Source organism: Schistocerca serialis, chromosome 1 (assembly GCF_023864345.2).
Source record: "Schistocerca serialis cubense isolate TAMUIC-IGC-003099 chromosome 1, iqSchSeri2.2, whole genome shotgun sequence".
NCBI classification, from domain to species: domain Eukaryota; kingdom Metazoa; phylum Arthropoda; class Insecta; order Orthoptera; family Acrididae; genus Schistocerca; species Schistocerca serialis.
The window spans coordinates 447108315-447134291 of record NC_064638.1 but is presented as its reverse complement, the minus strand read 5'-3'; the positions used below and the strand labels follow the sequence as shown (position 1 = coordinate 447134291).

At 41.8% G+C, this 25977-nt stretch overlaps 1 protein-coding gene across 3 annotated transcripts in view; it reads right to left on the bottom strand.

Annotated features, from left to right (window-relative positions):
- The window catches only part of LOC126472844 (serine/threonine-protein kinase 3), a 359477-nt gene that overhangs the window by 52034 nt on the left and 281466 nt on the right, over nt 1-25977 (bottom strand). For 2 of the 3 annotated variants that reach the window (XM_050099964.1, XM_050099965.1), the window contains exon 2: nt 1893-1973. In XM_050099964.1, the coding sequence (XP_049955921.1) occupies nt 1893-1973 (81 nt within the window). Of the gene's footprint in view, nt 1-1892; nt 1974-17866; nt 18070-25977 lie in introns of all 3 variants that reach the window. The other variant, XM_050099966.1, reaches the window with a different exon arrangement.

Sequence of the window (25977 nt, the reverse complement as noted above, 5' to 3'; positions counted from 1 at the left end):
AGAATGACATCTAACAGAATTTCTCTTGCCATCTCATAGAGTTGGGTGTACTACTAGTGGATATTTCAACAGTGTAACTCGGCATCTTCATCAGGGGTTTCTTGAGACCTATTTTCTGGACCACTTGCAGTACATCCAATTCTACGAGATGACGACAAATTGCTGGGAAAATCTAAGAAATTAGAATGACTTCTTTTGTTCTGATATGATTTGTAAATGATTCACACTGTGTCTGTGTGTACCTGCATCGACTGTTGTCCCTTGTTTCATGTTCTGAACAATCAAAAAACGTTTCTTGTCCAAGAAAGACTGACACTATATTCTTTCTGTTACTGAGTGTTTTTTAACATTATTGGCTTGTTTGGAGATTAGAGGTAAATCCACTATCATGACTGCTGTTTCTTTTTTAGTACAGTGGAAGAAATGAACTTTTCCAGCCTATCACAAGTTTTGCCTCGGTGATGAAGACATTCACACATTTTATGGTGTTGGTTCACATTTTTAATGTACAATAAGCAGAAGTCTCAATGTTCTCAGTCTACTAACAATGCTACATAGTGCTGACCTGAATTTCCCTGAGCAATTCAAGAACTAAGAAACCATAAACTTAACCTATCTTTTGATGATTTAATCTTATCACTGTAAAATTCCTTCATTTGCCACTGACTTCTTGTCATATTCACATTATCTAAATATCCTGCAACACTCTCACACTAGCTCAATATTGGGACCACATACTTCGATACGCTGTTTCATTTGCAAATATCGAATAACACTACGTAAACTACGTCACACTTGACAGAAGAGTGTAGCACATGCCATGTTTACAAGCCCACAGACAAGCTCGAAACGCGCACGCTCGCTCGCACTTGTAATATGGTATCATATCTCAACAAAGAATTTTTATCTTATGTCATCATTTGTCCCATCGTAGTCAAGAATAATAATAATGAGATAACTCTTCATAGAGAAGATGGTCAATGATCACACTTTTTAATAAATTGTTAATCTTTGCACAAATCTGGTAAGTAATGAAGCAGTTAGCTTCTGCAAGACTATGCACTGATGGTGGTAAGAAATCTGTAGTGGTGGCGGAAGAGCAAGTCTTGCTGGCATCAACAACCAAATTTAGTTTGACATGTACTTTTGGTTAAAACAACAGTCGAGACTGCAATAACGTTTGTTTATTATGACCAGTTTTTATTTTATGTTACAGCCATCCCCAGGTTTTTTGAGACCCCTATGCTGGTGCTGGCGGCTCCTCTGTTTTTCACGTGATACCATGATCGTACCACAGTGCAGGACCATGATATGAAAAACCGAGGAGGTGCCAGCACCAGCCATAGGGTGCCCACGAAATCTGAGGACGGCTTTTAACATAAGCCGAAAAAGGTAATAATAAACAAACGTTATTGCGATCTCTGCTGTTGTTTTAACCAAAGTATAGCACCAGATTGCTGCACTCCATGGAGAATGTTGTCTAAATTTATGCTCTAATTTTGAAATTTACTTCATTAGCCAACAAGCAGCATCATGATTTTCCATGCGATACTCTCTACCAATAATGTGAATTGAGCTATAAATAACAAACACTTGACTATCATTATCTGAGAAAATGAATTTGTTGCACTGTATCTATATTTACCAGTCAAAGACAGAAAATAAAAATCACAATCATGTTTAAATTATTTGCATCAGAGACCTAATCAACAGGAATGATTAATCTACTGTATTCTATTACCAACAATATCAGGGATACATGACACTTCTTCAGTGAATTTATATTTCACTTTGAATCAACTTTCTCAGAAACAACAGAGGTTATACCTCTATCAGGTAAAAGAGGAATATTTTGTAAAGAGGAATATTTTGTAAAGAGAGATACTACTTACCCTTCACCTAACTTGCATATGATATCAAATACTTCCTCTGGCTGTCTTGTCAGGCTTTCTTCCGAGAGCTTCTTCAGCTCACTGGAAAAAAGACATAAAAGAAAGAATTAAAATTTTGTTGTGCGTAGTTGCAGGTGCAATGTAACACAGAAACAAGCCACATACATCATCAATGTTCCCTTTTACAGCAACACAATGTTTGTTTTAAGGGCTGTTGGTTACTTCCTATAAAACTTCAAGGCTGAGAGGGCATGGTTAATGTATAAAATTATTCACAATGTTTCATTCCCCTATGTGGGAGACATTTGCAGTTGCCTACTTTATATCATAAACGGTCACTACCTGTGGTGACTAAGCTCTCATAATAGTTTTATACGTTAACCACCACGTAATTGTTCAGAAGTTTAAACAGAAATTATTGTTCATAGTGATATTTTTGCGATGCACTGACAAGTCTGGAGTAGGCCTTCATCTAGCAGTAGCTGACAAATGATTGTTATTTGAAAAGTTTATCTGCACAGACTATTGCTGAATCTGGAATCTCTTATTTGCCAATCTACAACAAAACTAGCTGCTACATGCAAGAAACAGCCCATCATTTACAAACGCCTCTAATAATCACATCTCTGTCAGTGGCACTAAACATGGCAAAAAGTTTATGTGCCAAATCATTAACATGGTTGGGTATCACTTTTATTTCTTATTGAAGTAATGTGCAGTAGTTTTTCACTATTTATTGTAATGTAACAGACCAAGATTGCCCAATAGTAGTAGTACACAATACGTCTCAAGGCATTATTATTTTTGTTATGTAATCACAAGTTCATTATCAAGTGCTGGTTTTCAATTTAAACTAATCATTGTTTAAAAAACATTTGACATTATGTATAAACTACAGCAGACAATACTTTGATGGAATTTTATAACAGATGAAATTAAGAGTTCAAAATGCAAACAGCTATCGAAATGCTAATCTTCAATACACCTTCAAATACTGTTCTTTATGCATAAATATTCAGAATTAGAGCCGTTACATTCTAGGAAACCATAATATCCATTTCTCTTTGATGAAATTTCATGAGTAATTGTTTAAAAAAATATTGATTTTATGAAACTTTGATTAGCAAAGCTTTGCGTTTTATAAACCAATGTATTTATTTTTTGGCTTCTACTGACACGTGATGACTATGCTGGAGACCATTTGAAACTTGTAGTACAACCCCCCTCACAGGCTGCATGGTCTCATGACAGTTGCTGTGGAAGAGAGACCGGCTTCAGTAGTAACAAGTCGGCGCCCTGTGGACAGGACGCTTAGGAGTATCCAAGCATGTTAGCAAAAAGATCGGTCAGTAGCGAAAATTAATGAGGTTCCTATCTCTCTGGGGTGCAGCACATCATAATGCTCTTACCAGTATGTATGTGCATAAATAAGACGCAAATTTAACACTAAGTGTGAATAATTCCCAATGGTTTTTTTTTTTCATACACGTGGACCAGCTTAATCCTAAGTTAACTCAAGTCTAGCTGAACTGTAAGAAACCATTTTATCCAACTGATCTTAATGGTGGTTGTTAGTATACTTCCACCACACCTAAGAAAGTCGAGCCGCTAAATATATTTGTAATATATGTTGATTGTAGTTGTAATTATTTTGTTCCATGTAGCGTGCGATCCCTAAACGTGATGTGACGATAGAAGAGCAGCCTACCAGAGAACCTAAACCACAGATGATGACGGGAGACAAAGTTATTGCACACAAGAATTGCGACAAAAAAAAACGGAACCAGCACTGCCAACCGAAAGGTCTCGATTGTACATTTATGATGGTGCACGAACATACGATCCACCCTTCGGATCACACGTCTATTGTACGATCTTTTGAAACGCTTACTATTGTTACGATTTCGCCTTTTTATTATTTTAATTTTTGTGATTTATTTAATTTTTGACAAGTTTGGTTCACAAATTCTATTTGAGCAGCCTAAAAGCAGGTCTGTTCGGCCGTGGGATTCCCCAATGTCATTATGCTACAGCTGAATAAGTCATCTTAAGTTATTACCCAAAATGAATCCCCTGGGGAATTCACCTTATTGACTGCTTTGCATACGAAAGTGAAAAAGATTACAGTTAACTTTTTGGCTCAGGTGAGGACACTGAGCAATTTATAAGGTGTTAAACAGAGCAAAATTGTGTCAATGGCAACAGAAGAGGACAATACAAAAATATAGGAAAGTATGGGAAACTAATCCTGAATTTAAAGGTTGGTTGTGCACTGATGAATAGAACTCTTGGAGGACTAGATGTAGAATCTGTAACGTCGCTTTTGTGTCTGGATTGGAATGCGTTAAAAAAAATTCTAAAAGTGAAAATCATGTCAAAAAAAGTGAAGGCGGTGTCATCTAGATGCCAGACAATGTTGGGTAGTCATATTTGTTAAATCAGCTACAAATCATCTGTCTTTAAATAATCAGGCTCACATTCCTGAAATTAAATTGGCAGTATTAGTGGCAGAACACAATCTTCCTTTCAATGCCACGCTATACACCTGCGTCGCACAAGATATTCCCAGATCGTAAAGAACGTGATAGAGAGTCGTAAGAACGAAGTTGCTGAAAAACTGACGTACAAAATTCAGTTTTCTTATCGATGAGTCAATATACGTAGAGTCTGTTAAAACATCGTATGTCGTGGGTAGATATTTTGATACAGACACAAATAAAATTGAAAGTAAATTTTGGAATCTTTCTGTAATTTTTAAGCAGGGTGAATATGTGATTCTTCAATTTCTCCAGGCGTATTTTATGACGAAATAAATCTAAGCACATCAGCGCACCTAATGATGGCAACGTGGTCGATTGCCGAAATATTGTGTCCTATGCACACACATACCAGGCTGTACACCCGAGATTTATTTCGTCAGGGTGAAAATGAGAATGAGGCGCAATAAATAAAAATATTTATTCTAATCTAATGCTTTCATTTTCTGAGTACCATGTTTCTGAAAACAATATTATACGAGTTGTTTTTGATGGTTGTAATACTATGATGGGGTCAAGAAGCTCCGTTGTTACTCTGTTAACTGAAAAATGTCCTGGACAATTCATCCTCAATTGTAAACGTCACTCGCTTTACATACGTGCGTGCCACCGAGGCTTGTGAATGTATTCCCAGACGTTGTTAACACCTAGCTAGGCTTAATCATAACCATTTTCAAGTCAATGCTAAGAGACTGCCACAACTGCATAAATTTCAAAAGTTTTTAGATATCAAAATCCATTAATTGTTACATCACAGACAAGATGGCTATCTCTGCGGGCCGTTGTAGTGACAATTTTAGAACAGTGGAATGTTTGGCGTCTCTATTTTGATTCTAAATGCCTAGAGATGTAGCTGGTTGCGGTAGAAGAAATTCATACATCCCTCAGTGACAATTTTTTAAAATCATTTTACTTATTTTTGGCTCATATTTTACCGAAATTCACCGATTTAAAGAAGTATTTCCAGAGTGAAGCTGTCTTTATTGAATTACATAAAAAGATGGTAGAAAGGGACAAGAAAATGTTGCTTTGCTACATGGATCGGCATTATGTCGTAAGTACTAAATTGACTTGACATTGACCCCAACAACAGGTCAACATTTCTTCCTGCCAGCCGAATGTTTCATTTAGGAGTTGAAGTTCCGAAGGCAATTCAAAAGCCAGAAACAGATAATGAATGGGATGACGTGAAATACTTTTACGGCAGACGTAGGGATTTTACGCAGACAGGATGTTCAGAACTGAAAAAGAGAACTTTGATGACTATTTATTGCTATTGCTTCCATTTTTTACCCCTGAAAGGTCTCTTTCAGAAACCTCCCTCTTTTATACCTCTTAGGTCACAAATACCGAGAATAGTCTCTGTAGATGACGATAAGCATTTACAACAACGAAACTTCCTATCGCAAAAAAAAATATTAGGAAATGGGCGTATTTTGGGGAAACAGACTCAACATAAAAACTTTACTTGGCGAGTGAGAATTTCCAGTCCAAGCAGTTTTTTCGCTCTCGTGTTTATCCCTTCCACATTCAAATGCTAACTGCGAAAGAGTTTTTAGTAGGATCGATCTTCAAAAGTGAAAAACAGGAATAGGGTCGTTACCTTCACAGTGAATGGATGTTTGCTTGCCAGCCAGTGTGTGAGGAGCAGCAGCTCATGCAAAGAAATTTGTTCCTACTGAAAATATGCTCGGCAGTATGAAGAAAACGCAGATATACTTGCGGCCATCCCCTTCTATTCCTGACCCTCCAGAGGAGGAAGATGATGCATTTATTTTTATTAAGTCTTCTTCCGAGGTAAGCAAATAACGAAGTAATTTTTATATAATTTTATGGACAATATTTATAAATTGTTTGCTAATTAAAAAAATTAAAAATTAGTTGCATTAGAATGAGGACAAGTTAACGTGAAATAATCGGACACGCGTATTTTTATGTGGTACCAGCCGGCCAAGATTTCTTCCCAATGCTCTACAAGTAGCCCTTTAATTCTGTTGTTCTTGACGTTACGCACGTAAGAGGGGAAAAGTTTGGAAAAGGATTGAAATTATCCTTAAAGTTTGTTGGATGTCGCTAAATGCTTTCATTATGAAATGCAGTATGATTGTAAAATTAGGTAATTTGCGCTCAGCAGAAGCTCGCTTCTGACGCTTCCCATTATTTCTGACGTCCTATCTTCTGAAATATTTACTGTGAAGTAATATGTTGCAGATGCTGTTGGTTGGCCGATTCGGGGGAGGGGACCAAATAGCGATGTCATCAGTCCCATCGGATTGGGCAAGGATGGGTAAGGAAGTCGGGTGTGGTCTTTCTAAAGAAGGAACCATCCCGGCATTTGCCCGAAGCGATTCCGGGAAATCACGGAAAACCTAATCTGGATGGCCGGACGCGGGTTATTGCAGGTGCATTCAGAGACATATGTAGATACTGCCTGCGAAGTGTGTTGCGAATGGCATTAGTAGTAGTAAAGAAGTAAAAAATTAAAACGTTTGCCCACATGAACAGTGAAACTGTAGTACGCGCCAAACTTTTTTCCTTTCATCATTTTGTGTGGGCTGTCAGCGAGAAAAAGTTTCGTAGATGTTTGAAGTTTGTTGGAAGTCGCTACGTGTTATTTTCGAGTAATGGATGAACAAAATGGAATATTTGGCCGCCATCAACTTCAAGACAAATACTCTACTTAGTTCCTAATTGTAATACTTATCGTGTTAAATTTAACTGACTTTTAATGAGTAGATTTTGACAGCATGTCAAATTTTTAAATTCGTTCAATAATCAGACGAAATACTGAAAATGAACTTTTCGTTGCCCCTGGAAGCAGTTATCCAGGACAGAAACGCAAAAACGCATTTCATATTGTTGGTATGTACGATCTCATAACGAAATGTACGATAATTTGAATGTCATTATGCGAGCCGGTAATGCTGAACGGGACAGCCACGATTCTTACAAGTGTTTTTATTTTGTATATAAAGTGGGGCCACACTTGGGAATTCGATATGTACAAGATTGTATCCTTCCACGTAAATATGCGAAACGATATTAAATGGAGCGTATTTTAATTCTCAACGTAGGCGTGGTATATGATTACAAACAGAGCTTTCGATAATATCGTCTTCGGAGATTTTTGAAAATAGTTACGTGGCCACGCCTAAGCAAGAGTAGCGCTTTCAGTGGTAAACTGAAGTGACGGCGCAATATAGTGCTTGCTGTGATTCTTGTTTTATTTTCTTTTGTGAAGAGTAAGCGTAGTTTGTAAGGTGGTGTAGCTACAAGCGTTTTTTTACTTACCACCCACGCCAACGAGTGTACAAATGGTGCAAAATGAAGGTCCAGTGGTCCAGCAGCAATTATTTCGTAGCTGTGGCTGGAAGTATTTATATCTGTTGCCACTATTTGCAATTTTAAAGTCAATATATTTCCAAAAAATGCAATAGTGTAAATAATAATAGGCCAAGTAATTAAGAGTTGGTCGCGAATCAGTTAAAATATCAGTTGAAGTTTTTCATATGTAAATTTTATCATCTTTGAAGCAGAGTTATTTCCAAGGTAGCTCGAAGCGTATTAAATAATTGTTATTGTTCAACACTGCTGACTAGTTCTAATGAAGTTAAAACAATAAGATCTTCTATCCCCCAGCTAAACGAATATTTGGTTCATGATTTGTCTGGTTTATTATTATAATTATTATTATTATTATTTTCTTTTTTACAATACATGCGAGACCGCATTGGACTAACCACACCTCGCAAAAAGGAAAAGATCAGACAGTCCCATTTAAACGGGAACGCGTTGCACTCAGTGTGTCAAATAGTAAAAATAATAATTAACAATAATAGTTCCCAACGGGTTGACAAACACGATAATATTAAGTCGAACAGGGACAAAATTATCATCAGATCGTGCAATATACACTCCTGGAAATTGAAATAAGAACACCGTGAATTCATTGTCCCAGGAAGGGGGAACTTTATTGACACATTCCTGGGGTCAGATACATCACATGATCACACCGACAGAACCACAGGCACATAGACACAGGCAACAGAGCATGCACAATGTCGGCACTAGTACAGTGTACATCCACCTTTCGCAGCAATGCAGGCTGCTATTCTCCCATGGAGACGATCGTAGAGATGCTGGATGTAGTCCTGTGGAACGGCTTGCCATGCCATTTCCACCTGGCGCCTCAGTTGGACCAGCGTTCGTGCTGGACGTGCAGACTGCGTGAGACGACGCTTCATCCAGTCCCAAACATGCTCAATGGGGGACAGATCCGGAGATCTTGCTGGCCAGGGTAGTTGACTTACACCTTCTAGAGCACGTTGGGTGGCACGGGATACATGCGGACGTGCATTGTCCTGTTGGAACAGCAAGTTCCCTTGCCGGTCTAGGAATGGTAGAACGATGGGTTCGATGACGGTTTGGATGTACCGTGCACTATTCAGTGTCCCCACGACGATCACCAGTGGTGTACGGCCAGTGTAGGAGATCGCTCCCCACACCATGATGCTGGGTGTTGGCCCTGTGTGCCTCGGTCGTATGCAGTCCTGATTGTGGCGCTCACCTGCACGGCGCCAAACACGCATACGACCATCATTGGCACCAAGGCAGAAGCGACTCTCATCGCTGAAGACGACACGTCTCCATTCGTCCCTCCATTCACGCCTGTCGCGACACCACTGGAGGCGGGCTGCACGATGTTGGGGCGTGAGCGGAAGACGGCCTAACGGTGTGCGGGACCGTAGCCCAGCTTCACGGAGACGGTTGCGAATGGTCCTCGCCGATACCCCAGGAGCAGCAGTGTCCCTAATTTGCTGGGAAGTGGCGGTGCGGTCCCCTACGGCACTGCGTAGGATCCTACGGTCTTGGCGTGCATCCGTGCGTCGCTGCGGTCCGGTCCCAGGTCGACGGGCACGTGCACCTTCCGCCGACCACTGGCGACAACATCGATGTACTGTGGAGACCTCACGCCCCACGTGTTGAGCAATTCGGCGGTACGTCCACCCGGCCTCCCGCATGCCCACTATACGCCCTCGCTCAAAGTCCGTCAACTGCACATACGGTTCACGTCCACGCTGTCGCGGCATGCTACCAGTGTTAAAGACTGCGATGGAGCTCCGTATGCCACGGCAAACTGGCTGACACTGACGGCGGCGGTGCACAAATGCTGCGCAGCTAGCGCCATTCGACGGCCAACACCGCGGTTCCTGGTGTGTCCGCTGTGCCGTGCGTGTGATCATTGCTTGTACAGCCCTCTCGCAGTGTCCGGAGCAAGTATGGTGGGTCTGACACACCGGTGTCAATGTGTTCTTTTTTCCATTTCCAGGAGTGTATTTAGTTTTGTCGTCACGGCTATTTTTAAGTAGTCGGAAATAAAAGATAAATACAGTATCTGATAAACTCAAATGAGTGCTCTAACTTTACGTAATTTTAATGATTATTTTCACAAATTCTGGATTTACTTCAAATTTATTACCTTAGACATAGAGGTAAGTACCAGTGAATCTTGTCCAGTGGTCATCTATGATATTCATTCCGTTTCGCTACCTATATCCACCACAAATGTATCTCTTTTTACTGTTTTAGCAGTGTTTCAGGATAACAGAGACTCAGCAATCACATTGTCCAACAGTGGCACATGGGATATATTAGTGTTTGTTGTCACCATAATTTTACCAAGTTTAAAACAACTGTCAACGCACATTTTAGCAGAACTTTTAAAACTTATAGGTTCTACTTAACAAATTTTTTCGTTCCGCTCTTCTTAAATGCGATTTGCAGAGCGGGTTTTATTGGTTGCAGCATAGGGGTTGCATAAAGTTGCAAAGTGGAACCAATAAATAATTCGAGTAACATCTGCTCCGGACGTCGTTCTTAAAGTGACAAAAGAAGCCTCACGCCAGCAGCTATGACGAGTAAAATGTTTAAATAACGTAGTCCCACATATGGTATAAATATCGAAAGCACGGAAACTTTTAGTACAGGTAACTGATAATGCTCATAAATACTGCAGCACATTGCGGAAAACTAGTTTCACAGACGATCCTCAGTACGAAGAAGATAATGATAATAAATTTTATAGTCATTTTAGAACCTTCATAACACATTTAAATTGATACGCCAAAAATGCGTTCCTAAGATTGTTGTTTTCTCTACAACGTAAGTTCTCAACACTTATTTGTTCTCTTCATTCAGCATTTAAAAAAATGGTTCAGATGACTCTGAGCACTATTGGACTTAACATCTTAGGTCATCAGTCCCCTAGAACTTAAAACTACTTAAACCTAACTAACCTAAGGACATCACACACATCCGCGCCCGAGGCAGGATTCGAACCTGCGACCGTAGCGGTCGCGCGGTTCCGGACATTCAGCATTTTAACTTTGCTATATATATATATATATATATATATATATATATATATATATATATATATATTTATTTATTTATTTATTTTATGGAGAGTGTTCACGCAGTTTGCTTTCGGTTAAGCGGTTGCAGATTTGTTTCCGGAATTACTACTTTTAATTAGACACTTGGATATGTTTCCTGTCGTGAACTAATTCGGACGGAGCAAAATGATGAAGGAACTCTGATGTGAAGAAACCAGTAGCCTTGTTAAAGAAACCAGCCTAACATTCTCCTGATCTGATCAGCAGAGAAAGTAACCTGAACCCAGAATGGCGGGAAGGGAATTTTTGCTTCTTTTTCAGTGTCTTCAACCATAGTTCTATGTAGCTATGTCACACAATATTTAAGACCACCATTTGTACGCTATAACGAACGATGATTCATGTCAGGGAAGTCGATAATTGGGCAATGGAGAAGTCAAGAGGGTCAGGCATGACACGACTTGTACCTGCAGCACCAATGTTTTCAAAACTGGTACAAGGGCACCTCGCATTGTCAGCGTGCAGTTGATGGATCTTCCAGGATTATTCATCTTCGATAAACTTCACAAAAAATCAGTCTGTTGCCCATTTATCGATTACATGTGTGAATGATGATGAAAGAGGATGAGTTCTACACAGCATACCTATGATTTCATAACTAGGGCAGCCAAAACTTCTAGGTTTCAGAACTATAGCGTTTTCGATGAAATTAATGAACATGAGTAGACAGACTGTACCACGATGTAGCATCGCATTCTGCCAGCATGGTAACCTTATTTCATGATAACATAGTCGACTGTTTCGCTCTCCGTCTACTGATGTACAGGTTGTCCCAGGAGAAATGGTAGGTATTCAACTTCTCACTAAAAAAAATAGTGTTCACAGCATCGAAGATGAAGAAGTGCTCACAGCTCTTTAGGTATGCATTTTAGAGCTTATGTTTACTAGACATTTTTGCTTCGAATGATCGTTCCTGTCATGAACGCTGACCATTTCTCCAGGGACAGCCTATTTAATGGCGACCCCCTTTCTCCAAATATTTCCTTAAATTCGAAGATTTCTTCATCTGGAAAACGATGCAAAATATTGAAACACAGAATTATATAAAATGAGTTAAATTACTGATAATATTTTTGACATTTTCGTAAGCCGCAAATACACTATTTTAAAAGTACACCTGGTTGTTGTTGTTATGGTCTTCTGTTCGAAGTCTGGTTTGATGCAACTCTCCATGCTATTCTATACTGGGCAAGCCTTTTCATCTTCGAAGAACTGCTGCATCCTATATCCTTTGGAATCTGCTTGCTGTCCTAACCTAACCCAGCCCAGCCCTCTCTTGTTTCCCTTTACGACCGACCCCCCCCCCCCCCCCCCCCCACACACACACACACTCTTCCTTCCAGCACTAAAGGCTTCTTTTCGTCAAGTTCCTTGTCTCCCCAACTCTGTTAAGTAGCACCTCATTAGTTACTACCCATCTAATCTTCAGCATTCTACTGCAGCACCACATTTCAAAAGCTTCAATTCTCTTCTTGTTTAAGCTGTTCATCGTCCACTTGCCGACATGGCTACACACCTTCAGGGAAGACTTCTTGACAATCAAAACTATGAAAAAAAAAATGAAATGATCGTATGGCATTGTTGGCCGGGAGGCCCCATGCGGGGGGAGTTCGGCCGCCGTATTGCAAGTCCTGCTTAGTTGACGCCACTTCGGCGACTTGCGAGTCAATGATGATGAAAGACGCACAACACCCCAGAGAAAATCCCTGACCCCGTGCGCGGGAAGCGAGAAAGCTACCACAAGACCACGAGCTGCGGACTAATCAAATCTGTATTCGATGATAACAAATTTCTCTTCTTCAGAAAAGCTTTTCTTGCCATTTCCACTGTACACTTTGAACCCTCTCGACTTCGGCTATCATCAGTTACTTTGCTGCCCAAATCGCAAAACACATCTACTACTTTAAGTGTCTTGTTTCCTAATCTAATTTCCTTAGCATCGCCTGATTTAATTCAACTACATTCTATAATACCTGTTTTGCTTTTGTTAATGTTTATCTTGTAGCCTCCTTTCAAGACTCGGTTCATTCCATTCAACTTCTCTTCCAAGTCCTCTGCTGCCTCTGACAGAATTATAACGTCGTCGACAAACCTCAAAGTTTTTACTACTTCTCTATGAACTTTAATTGCTACTCCAAATTTTTCTTTGCTTTCCTTTACTGCTTGCTCAATGTACAGATTGAACAATATCAGGGGTAGGTTACAACCCTGTTTCACACCTTTCTCGAACACTGCCTTCCTTACCTGTCCCTCAGCTCTTATAACGCCTCACCATGCAGCAGAGATGCTGAGTTGCAGATAGGCACAACAAAAAGACTGTCACAAATAGGCTTTCGGTTAACAAGGTCTTTGTGAAAAACAGACGACACGACACGACACGACACGACACGACACCACACACACACACACACACACACACACACACACACACACACACACAGATGTGAAGAAACCAGTAGCCTTGTTAAAGAAACCAACCTGAAATTCTCCTGATCTGATCAGCAGAGAAAGTAACCTGAACCCAGCATGGCGGGAAGGGAATTTTTACTTCTCTTTTACAGAGTGTCTTCAACCATAGTTCTATGTAACTAGGTGTGTGTGTGTGTGTGTGTGTGTGTGTGTGTGTGTGTGTTTGAGAGAGAGAGAGAGAGAGAGAGAGAGAGAGAGAGAGAGAGAGAGAGAGACACAAAGGCCTCGGTTGCTCGTTGCCCGAAAGCTTATTTGTGGTAGTCTTTTTGTTGTGTCTATCTTCGCTATATGGTGAGTAGCAACTTTCCTTTTCACAATTGTTACATTCCGTCCTGGATTTTCCGTTGTTTGATTGTATTTTACCCCTGCTAGCTTCAGAATTTCGAAGGAAGTATTCAAGTCAACATTGTCAAAAGCTTTCACTAAGCCTACAAATGCTACGAAAGTTGGTGTGCCTTTCCCTAACCTTCCTCCAATAACAAGTTATAGGGAGTCAGAATTGCCTCGCCTGTACCTGGATTTCTCTGGAATTCAAACTAATCTTCCCAGAGATCTCTTCTGCCAGTTTTCCCGTTTTCCTGTAAGGAATTCGTGCTCGTATTTTGCACCCATGACCTATCGAACTGATAGTTAGGTAATTTTCGCAGCTGTCAGTAAACCATAAATGGAAATATTTGTTTCATGGAATCTTAGGGGCTTTTCCAGTATTGGTTCTCCGTTAGTCTTGTACCAAATTTCCAATATTAATTCTTCGTTGATCTTGTACCGAAGTCGAGCAGTGTGACACTTGGTTATTTCCCACACTGAGTCATCTGGCGAATGACTATGAACGCACCATCTTCCCCACTAGAGAGAAATAATAGTGTTCCATCTCTCATATTACGCGACTTGGTACTGCAGCGCTGTTGATGTGAGAAATAGGAAGCAAGAGAGATTGAGGTGGAAGGAAACATTTACAGAGGGCAGAGGCAGATTTGGCTCGGCCATACCAAATATTCTGCACCCTCGGTGGTCAGCACAGGCAATACCACTCTCATTAACTTGGCAACAGCGTCCCCCAGTCAGCAATATTGCCCGGTCATAGGACCGTGTGCTGCAGTCACATTTCAGTACTGTTGACGGCAACAAATACTGCTGCGGCCACACATCGCCGTAAAACAGGGCCCACGTAAACGTCGTGTGCTGCGATTGTATTGCTAGCCTTGTAATTCACAGGCAGAAATTATGCAGAACGGGCGAGACTAGTCCGAGAAACTGTCTGTAAACATCTCCGGTAGTGTTTCATGCAACCACACAATCGTAAACCATAACAACAACGAATTACAAATCAAACGGGTGAACTTTATAATTTATCGCGTTTACGTGTGGTGTTTCTCTACTGTAACTACCATTGTAAACGAAATAAAACGGTTATGCCGATTGGAAGCTTACATGATCTGATGTGCGTATTGTGACAACTCTTGCAAGGAAAAGAAACATGTACGCTCCCTCGATAGGTGACCTGATGTTATTTGTTAATTCCGAGAACAGCTACAAGACAAACATTTCCGCTTACTTTCAGGTTCTTGAGCTTTTGTGTAACAAAAGTGTATCTGTTTCCTGATCAATCAAGAATTTCATAACTTCAGAGTGACACATATTATGTTTTTATATACATCTTCCAGCACACCTGCACACTTTGTGATTGTCATTTAATTATTCTGTCCTTTGTGGAAATTCTGTCGGAGTGAATTTAATTTCTCTCAGCCTCTCAGTAACGGACGTGTATTGTACAATACCACCCTTACACTGTACAATATACTGCGCGATATTCAATATTTTTAATGTTCTACAGTCTTGACTATGCTGCGAAAACCGTCAGTGTCGATCTCAGGAGGTGAATATTACTACACAAAACTCATTGCTGTGTAATGAATATTGAGCGTGTGAGAGGCCCAGCAAGCCACCATGGTGCACTTACAGATCCGCTGGATGCATAATCACCATCACCACTATTATTACTAATCATAACTGGGCCGTACTGGACAATGCAATGTACAACAAGTGTTATTTTCAGGGCTCTGCTTTAGCTTTTCTTTGTGCCCATATTACCTTCATTCTGGCAGAATGGGCTCTTTTCCGCTCGTCAGATTTAAGTACTTTTGGTCTTCTTGGCTTTTTCTGAAATGTCCAATCGTCCAGTGGTGAATTTTATGCCCAATTTTTTTTTTTTTCTGCCTGGTATATAGAGCAGTATTATTCCTATTTCCATCATGTCTTTTCTTACCGCACCGATGTATTTAATTGTTTCAATTTTTGTTTCCTACGTGTTTCATAGAATTCCACAGCCTGTCATGTTAACCTGTTTGGTTCTATTCTTTTCGTATGCCCATAGAATTTTAGCCTGATTTTTTTCATACACTAATAAATACCGGTGTACTTTTCAGTTTCTTCATTTCCTGTTAGTATGTACGTTCCTTATTCAGTGTAATGTAAATCTATAATTTTTCTGATTACTCTCCATTCTCTCCTTGGGATTTATTTAATACCCCTACTTCTGTTTAAAATGAGTTTTCAGCCCCATAAAGACACTTTCGTTTGATGACTGTGTTGTGTTATGTAAGTGATTAAGTTCGTAGTGTTAATTTTGCATGTTCGTATTCCGGTCGCTGTGGGTTTTTTTATCGATCGTCATTTTTATTTGTAGTTACTGTTGCTGTTAGAATTTACATATTGTCATTTTCGGATGGTGGGCGGAGCTCTGAACGCTAGAAAATGAAGTGTCAAGTGCAGGAAGTGCAAAGTGGAGAAATCGGAGCTTTCCGATATATTCTTCCTTTGAGTTCGACAGGGGGATGGGGCGGGGGAGACAGCAGCGGATGCACCTAAAAACATTTCCGTCGTATGTGGGGATAATTCCGTTGGACAGAGCACGGCAAGGAAATGGTTTTCTCGTTTTAAGGAGGGTCTTTTTGACATTAGTGACCCCTCAACGTTCGGGAGACCTTCGGTGTTTGATGAAGATCGTTTAAACGCGTTAATCGATAATGATCCGCGTCCGTGTACTCGAAAACTGGCAAATGTTATGGATTGGGATCGTTTCACCATCGTGCGATATTTGCGTGCAGTGGGAAAGGTTCAAAAATCGGGTGTATGAGTACCGCTGTTCTAAGCCAAAAACCCAAAAAATCAGCGATTTGCCATATGTAATCTCTGCTTGCTCGTTATGAATTGGCTTTCGAACAACTCCTATCGCCGGCCGCAGAGGCCGAGCGGTTGTAGGCGCTACAGTCTGGAACCGCACGACCGCTATGGTCGCAGGTTCGAATCCTGCCTCGGGCATTGATGTGTGTGGCGTGCTTAGGTTAGTTAGGTTTAAGTAGTTCTAAGTTCTAGGGGACTAATGACCTCAGATGTTAAGTCCCATAGTGCTCAGAGCCATTTTTTGAACTCCTATCCTGTAACATTACTGGTGACGAGCAACGGCGTCTTTATGCTAACGTAAGGAAATTAAAGGAATGGTTAAGCCCAAACGAAGCAACTACTCCCTGCACACACAGACCTGCGCGCACCCACAAAAGATGATGTTATGCATCTGGTGGAACAGCGACGACGTGGTGTACGACAAATTGCGTCCCCGACGTTTAACCATCACTGCTGGAATCTGGTATCGACTGCACATGCAATCCCGGAATAACGCCCTGGAAGACTGAGTGAAGAGATCTTACGCCACGAAAACGCCCGCCAGCTTACTGCCAGACTGACAAAAAAACACTACACAGGAGGTTGTTTGGGAAGTCATTCCGCTGCGCCTTCAGGTTTTCACCATTTCCGCTCTCTGTCGAACAACTTTCAAGGAAGCTTCCTGGCAGATTAAAACTGTGTGCCGGACCGAGACTAGTACTGGGGACCTTTGCCTTTCACGGGCACGTGCTCTACCATCTGAGCTACCCAAGCACGACTCACGCCCCGACCTCACAGCTTTACTTCTGCCAGTATCTCGTCTTCTACCTTCCAAACTTTACAGAAGCTCTCCTGCGAGCACTTGTCCGCGAAAGGCAAAGGTCCCGAGTCCGAGTCTCCGTCCGGCACACAGTTTTAATCTTCCAGGAAGTTTCATATCAGCGCACACTCCGCTGCAGAGTGAAAATCTCATTCTGGAACTTTCAAGGAACTTCCTTTCCCGATGAAAATGCGCTCCAAAGATGTCTCGACGAGTTCTTCGCCTCCTCAAAACCATGCCATCTCTACTGTCCCTGAATTTCAAATTACCCCAGCGTTGCCAGATTTTTTGTAAATAGTGGAGAAGAATGTATTATTGATGACTAAAGTCTCTGTTTCGTGTGTCCGTTGTCTTTATTGAACTTACGGAAAACGCTCCCAACTTATGCACCAACCCTTTTTTTTTAAGTCGGTATTCCAATACAGACTATACTGTTTTGATCTGGCGCTCCCGGGACTTTCCGGCCACGCTAGACCTCTGCGGGAGCGTCAAGCACGGAGCGCGCGCTCTGCTTTACGGCGGCTGGCTGACCCTGGTCCGGCGTCTCGGCCGCGCTGCTCCTGCTCCTGCTCTACGTCCTGGCCGGCGGAGGCCCTCCGCTGGCGCTGGCGGCGGCGCTCCTTGCACGTCTTGCAGCTGATGGTGGGCTCCGCCGGCGCGAACACGCCGCCGTTCTTGAACACCAGTGTGTCCATGGCCGCGTCACATCACAGGCGCGGGCGCGGCTGCCGTCTCTGCCCGGGGAGAGGACAACTGTCAGTGAGGGCGAACCGAGCAGCGGCCAGCTGGTGCCTCGGGGAAAAACAGGTTCACCTCAGTCGCGGTCCATGGCCAACGCACTGTACGAGTTCCTACAACTGATCAGCTGGACTCGCGTTATAGCAATATGCGTACTTCACCGCTAGAACCTACACAGCAACTGGTCAGTCCATAAAGGCTCTTGCAAACGATGAAACAATCTGTCAAACTTCACTAGTTTGTCCTTCAAACATAAATTTTGCTTGACATGTTTGTCAAACATGAGATTGTGTTTCACGTGCTTGACAAGCATAAATTGTCTGACGTGTTTTTAAAACATAAATTGTGTGCGACCTGTGCGTGAGAAGTTCGACTGACGGTCGATTTGACAAGACGTCGCTGCTTATGCTGATGTTACGCCATGCATGTTTCGCGAGGAAGAGTTTTTCTCACTGTGTAATGCGTTTCTGCAACTGTGGAAACTACGATCAAAAGAGTATACGAATAAGAACAAATGAGCACCGGCAATCATCAAAACGGTACACGCGTTTTGCACTACCCAGTCATATATTACTCACGAGAATGTTATGGAGGAAAATCAGTATTCTACTCACAAAACACATGCGGAAGCGCAATTAGGGAGAATGTCAAAGGTCTCCGGTTCTTCCATACACGATGTATATGTTCCCGAGTTGTGTTATTTTAATGATTTGTTAATTAGTTTTTCATGTTTTATTTATTTGTCAATTTCAACCACTCCATTTACTTATTTACTTGTAGAGTCTTACGTCATTCTATCGTTTCAATTTTTTTTTATACAAACTCGTACGTTAATTTGCACCACTACACATTTTTTGATGTTAAATACGTCATAATTTAGCACAACATACGCTACATTGTTTCACATTTAGCATCAAGAAACGTGTACTGCTGCAAACTAACGCTGAGAGCACGTGAAAAAAACGTCAGTATTAAACGAAGAGATACCTTAATAATGTGCAAGCAGCTGACACTTCCTACTACAAAAGAAAAAGGGACGTAAAGTGCCACCACTGACCTTATTTTACATGAATAAAACTAAATACGTTCGGTGATATAAATGTGCATTTTCTGGCAGCTGCCTTTATTCATAGTAACCGTGGTTGTTGTTGCCATCAGTACGAAGACCTGTTTGATGCAGCTCTTCATGCTACTCTATCCTCTGCAAGCCTCTTCCTCTCCAAGTAACTGCTGCATACAACGTAATTCTGAATCTGTTTACTGCATTCATTACTTGGTCTCCCTCTACGATTTTTACCCACCCCCACCCCCTTCACTTCCCTCTAATAATTCGTAGTCCCCTGATGTCTCAGAAAGTGTCATATCAACCGATCCCTTCTTCTGGTCGGGTTGTGGCACAAATTTCTTTTCTCATCATTTCTAGCCAGTGCCTCTTCTTTAGTTACCTAATCTACCCATTTAATCTTCAAATTCTTCAGTAGCGCCACATTTCATTTCGAAGGTCCTAGTCTCTGAAACCTCCTGGCAGATTAAAACTGTCTGCCGGACCGAGACTCGAACTCGGGACCTTTGCCTTTCTCGGGGCACTATTCTATCCCTTGCCCGCGAAAGGCAAAGGTCCCGAGTTCGAGTCTCGGTCCGGCACAGTTTTAATCTACCAGGAAGTTTCATGTCATCGCACACTCCTCTGCAGAGTGAAAATTTCATTCAGGTCCTAGTCCCTTCTTGTCTAAACTGTTTATCGTCCACGTTTCACTTCCATACATGGCTACACTCCAAACAAATACCTACATTCACAAAAAGACTTTCTAACACAAATCTATATTCGATGTTAAATTTCTCTTCTTCAGAAACACTTTTCTTGCTACTGCCACTCTCGATTTCTCTATCCTATCTACTTTGGCTATCATCAGTTATTCTGCTGCCCAAATAACAAAACTTATCTACTACTTGAAGCGTCTCATTTCCTAATCTAATTTCCTCAGCATCACCTGATTTAATTCGACTACATTCCATTATCCTTGTCATGGTTTTGTTAATATTTATCTTATATCCTCCGTCCAAGACACTGTCCATTCCATTTAACTGCTCTTCCATGTCCTTTGCTGTCTCTGACAAAATTACAATCTGCAAACCTCAAACTTTTTATTTCTTCTTCCTGAACTTCAATCCTATTCCAAATTTTTCTTTGGCTTCCTTTACTATTAGCTCAATGTACAGAATGAATAAGATTGGGGACTGGCTACAACGCCGCCTCACTCCCTTCCCTTTCATGCCCGTAGACGCTTGTAACTGCCGTCTCGTTTCCGTACAAGTTGTATACACCTTTCGCTCCCTGTATTGTCAAAAGCTTCCTCCAAGTTTACAAATGCTATCAAAGTAGGTTTACCTTCCCTTCACAATCCTCTAAAGTATGTCGTAGGGTCAGTATCGCTTCGTGTTTCCCTACATTTTTCTGAAATCCAATCTGATCTTGCCCGAGGTAGGCTTCTACCAATTTTTTCTTTTCTTCGGTAGTATTGGTGTTAGTATTTTTCAACTATGACTTCTTAAATTGATAGTTCTGTAATATTCACACCTGTCAGCCCCTGATTTCTGTGTAGCTGGAATTATTACGTTCTTCTTGAAGTCTGAGGGTATTTCACCTGTCTTATACGTCTTGCTCACCACATGACAGAGTTTTGTCAAGGCTGGTTCCCCTAAGGTTGGCTTTCAGTGCTCTGTCAAATCTTCTCGCAGTATCGTAACTCCCAACTCGTCTACGTACTCTTCCCTTTCCAAAATACTGCTTTCAAGTTCATCTCTCTTGTATAAACCCTCTGCATACTCCTTCACCCTTTAAGCTTTCCCTTCTTTGTTTAGGATTGCTTTACCATCTGAGCTCTTGCTATTCATATAGCTGCTTCTGTTTCCTCCAAATATCTCTTTAATATTCGTGTAGGCGGTATCTGTATTGCCCTTGTGAAATATGCTTGGCAATCCTTACATTTGCCTTCTAGCCATTACTGCTTGGCCATTTTGCAATTCGTATCCAACTCATTTTTTAGACTTTGTATTCCCTTCAAGCGCTTCATTTCCTGCATTTTTAAATTTTCTCCTTTCATCAACTAAATTTAATATCTCCTGTGTTATCCAAAGATTCCTACTAGGCCTGGTCATTTTACCTACTTGATCTCTGCTTCTTTCACTATTTCATCTCCTAAAGCTAAGCCTTTGACTTCTACTGTGTGCCTTCGACTGTTCTAGCCATCCGTTGCCTAATGCTCCCTCTGAAACTTTCTCAACAACCCCTGGTTCTTTCAACTTAAATTGCTGTCTCTTGAGCTTTAACCTTCTGTTTATAACCAATACATTGTGGCCAGAGTCCACCTGTCCCAGGAAATGTCTTACAATTTAAAATCTGATTCCCCAAACTCTTTGTTACTACTATTTAAGTGATCTGAAACGTTCCAGTGTCTCCAGGTCTCTTCCATATATACAACCTTCTTTCGTGGTTCTTGAACGAAGTGTTAGCCATGATTAAGTTACGCTCTGTGCAACATTCTATCAGGCGGCTTCCTCTTTCATTCCTTTCCCCCAGTCCACATTCACCTGCTATTTATCCTTCCCTTCCTTTTCCTACTATCGAATTCCAGTCTCCCATCACAATTAAATTTTCCTCTCAGTTAACTATCTAAATAATTTCTTTTACTTCCTCATACATTTCTTCAATCTCTTCGTCATCTGCGGAGCTAGTTGGCACATAAACTCTCACTAATGTCGATCAAACCAAATACCTGATGTATTTCCCAATGAACCACTTGCAAGTAACAATCAGTTCCACGTGTAACGCTAGGAAGCATTTGTCTAGTAAGTTGTCTTTTGAGTTGACGTATGTAATAACACAAAATACTCTAGTGGGTTAGCAGTTCCTTCCGCCGCCCCTTCAATATTTCCATTTGAGTTGAATATGCAATTAAGGGCAATTATATTCAGCATTTAAGAGTGTCTTGGGGCGCCATAACATGTTAAATTTATATAGTTATTTTACGTCTGAAGAGAACTAGTTTCTGTATTGTGACTGTGGTGGAAGCAGCGCGGCTTTGGCTTGTCTTTGGCGGGAAATAACATATCCAGGAATGACTTGGTCTCGCAGCCTCACGCTCAACCAGGCAGCTTCTCGCTGCTATCGCACGAGAATCTCTGCTGTACATCTTGCTGGAATAGCACTTCTCGAAGAAAGAGTAGTACGGAGAAATGGCTTAGACATAACCGAGGAGTTGGTTCCAGAATTCGTCTTTCACTTTACAGCGGAGGGTGCGCTGTTTTATTCTGGCAGGAAGTTTAACACAGCGCTGACTCCAGTGCGGAGTGAAATATGAACTCCAGATTCTTATCGTTCGATTTGTTAATCTTGGCCTTGAAAATGTTCTCTGGGCTGTTTCCTCCTACCTGAAAACTACTAGGGTGGTTTGAAAAGTTCTCGGAACGGAACAGAAAAAAGTACTTACATTATTGAAACTTTTTTTTATTTTTCAATGTAGTCTCCTTGTAGATCAAGGCACTTGGTCCAACGATGTTCCAGTGCCTTGATTCCATCTCGAAAATAAGTTTCCTCCAAGTCTGCAAATAAGTTGTGAACTCCGGCTATCAGATGGTCGTTTGAAATGAATCTTCGTACACCAAGAGAAATTTTCAGTTTTGGGAAGAGATGGAAGTCTGACGGAGCCATATCAGGCGAATAAGGCGGGTGTGAAAACAATTCATACCTTAGTTCGTGTAATTTTGTCATGGCGACGGTACCCATCTTGCAGGTAATTTATTCATTTCTAATTCTTCAATTAAAATGTAATATACCCATTCAGATTATATCTGTCAAGCGTCAGCAATTTCACGCACTTTCAATCGGCGATCCTTTATGTCCATTTTGTGCACTTCTGCAATGATTTCTGGAGTAGTGAAAAATCTTGGCCGACCACGCGGATCATCATATACGCTCTCCCGACCAAATTTAAATTCATTTCTCCACTCGGCAACAGTTGAATATGAAGGAGCAGAGTCCCCCAGTGCATTCTGGAAATCGGCATGAATGTCCTTTGCTTTCATACCTTTCTTTACCAAGTACTTAACCACTGCTCGAATCTCGATTTTTTCGATTTTCGCAAATCACTATGCGGGAACAACAAGAGAGCCACGTCACCGCCACAGCTCTCTTCCAAGAGCATTGATGCGGTACGTGTTCACAGGCAACAGTCCAATGAATATCACGTGAACAACTCGTTGCCCTAGCGCTGACCTCTCGTGGTGATTTCGAGAACTTTTCAAAATGGCTCTAAGCACTATGGGACTTAACATCTGAGGTCATCAGTCCCCCTAGACGTAGAACTACTAAAACCTAACGACATCACACACATCCATGCCCGAGGCAGGATTCGAACGTGCGACCGTGGCAGCAGCGCAGTTCCGGACTGAAGCGCCTAGAACCGCTCGGCCACGACGGCCGGCAGAACTTTTCAAACCACCCTCGTAGCCCACATAGCGAATTCCGGACAAATAAAGAGCGTCCCCCATACCTCAAACTACTCTCTTTCTAATTTGACATTTTGCATATAAATTATGGCATATAGTGAGGAGCAGCGAATCCCAGATATCTTACCAAAAATATCCAGACACCCCTATGAAATGAGCGACTGATCACTAGATGTCACGAAAGGCGGACTCACCACTATAAAAGCATTGCGTTGTCAGCAGAGAAGGAGAAACAGCAGAATGGATCGGTCGGGACAGCTCAGTCACTTCGAACGTGGGCTATTCATTGGATATCACCTGAGTAACAAATCCATCAGGGACATTTCATCCCTTCTAAAGCTGAACAGGTCGACTGCTGCATATGAGACTGAAGCCAAGACCAGGCAGACGTCACGTGCTGACGGGCAGGGACCGTCAAGTATAGCGGAAGTCTGTTTTAACACATCGCATGAAACTGGCGGAAGGAATCACACGTGGATTTCAAAGTGCTATCAGCAGCCCAGCTAGCACAGTGACTGTGCTTAGGAAGTTGATGAAAAGAATGTCAATTGGCGAGCAGCTCCTCAAAAGCCACAGACTTCAGTATTAAGTGACGCTTGTGGTGGTATAAAAAGCGATGCCACTGGGCAGTGGATGACTGGAAGCTAGTGATTTGGAATGATGAATCACGATATACCCTGTGGCAATCCGATGAAGGAATTTGAGTTTGGCGCCATTATGAGTAGCGCTAGCACTGAAGCACAATGGCGGTAGTGTTGCGGTATGAGGGGGTTTCTTCGCGATAACGGTTTGGTCCCCTTATTGCACTTGAAAAAAGCTCTATGCTGAAGGGTAAGACCACATTTTACAGCACAGTGTGTTGCAGAGAAACAGTCCGGAGGCGATGACTTTCTTATCAGCATGACAACGCATTCTGCCATAAGGCAGCATCTGCAAGGCCACGGTTTGTGGACGATAACACTTCTGAAACGGACTGAACTGCCTGAGTCCCGGTCTGAACCCAATGGAATACCTCTGGCACCTCCGCTCAAGACCCCAGCGTTCAACATCAGTCTTCTTTGGTTTCGGCTTCTGGGGAAGAATGAGCTGCCATTTCTCCACAGACATTCAGATACCTGAATGAAAATCTCTCCAGCAAAGTTCAAGCCGTCATAAAGGCTGAGTGTGGACACACCCCACAGTACTGTCCACTAATTAATATCCGGATACTTTTGGTCAGATTGCGTATTTTCGACCTGTAGTGTTCTGCTGTGACCCTGACTAAACTTAAGCGTATTTCTTCAAATATACAAAGCTAAGATAGGGTGGATAAGTTTACGTGTATATATTTTACAGTTTCCTGTTCTATGATCATACTACCAGTATAAACGGTTTAGAGATGCTCCTAGTACAGCGTGATAACATTTACTTTGAAAGGCTGTCATAAGGAAATTACCAACGCATTTGAAATAACGGAAAGCGTCTGGTGAGGAAAAGGCTTTGGTAGTACCCAGGTTTAAATATTACAGGACCGCTGAAGTTGACGGTATATACAAATAACCTGTTGGTTAACTTCGAAAGCTCCAAGTCGCTATTCACGATGATACTGTTGTGTCTAGAGAAGTAGTAACACCAGCAGAACTTAGGAGTATGCGTCTGGAGAGATTTTAAGGTGGAACACCACATAAAATTAGTTGCATGGAAGATGTAACAGACAGACGCATTAAGTGGATCGTGAGAGTGTTATTTTCTACAAGGGGGCCGCTTACACAACCCTCGTTCGATAGGGGTTCCTGTACATAGCTCGTCAATCTGGGATCCTAAACATGTAGAATTTATAGAACAACGGTATTTTCCAACAGTGATTTTCTCCGTCAGCGTGAACGCGTCACGCACATCTGTACCCGACGCCGCTGGTAGATGCTAAGAATCAGCAGTACGTTTACTGTTAAAATTTCTCCCACTTGTGAAGAACTACATCCATACAAAATTGTTGAGGCTTTCGTGGCCACTTTTTGAAAAACTGCCTACTGGCTTCTGTCTCGGTTTCTTCGGCCGACGTTCATCTAATAATTTTTCTGACGTTTCGCCAGCACGAGTGGCTGGCATTGTCAAAGCTTCACCCTCCATTGCCGGCGGTGAACTGGAGCCGAACTCGCGGGCGCAGAACATTATGTACCTGGCGCGCCAACGTCCGAGGGCTTCTCCGCGGTCATTTCCGGTGCGGTTCTCCTCTTGCTACCTGCGACGGTCGTTCGCTGCAGTACGGGGAGCCAGGATCCGTTTACCTTAAGGCTTTCCTCTTTCTTGTTCAAACTATTCGCGTGTTTTTGTATTTCCACAGCTTCTCTGAACAAGCGCGTGTGATAGTGCTTCTCTACAGCCAGAACTTCCGTGTCGGCGAATTTTATTACGTG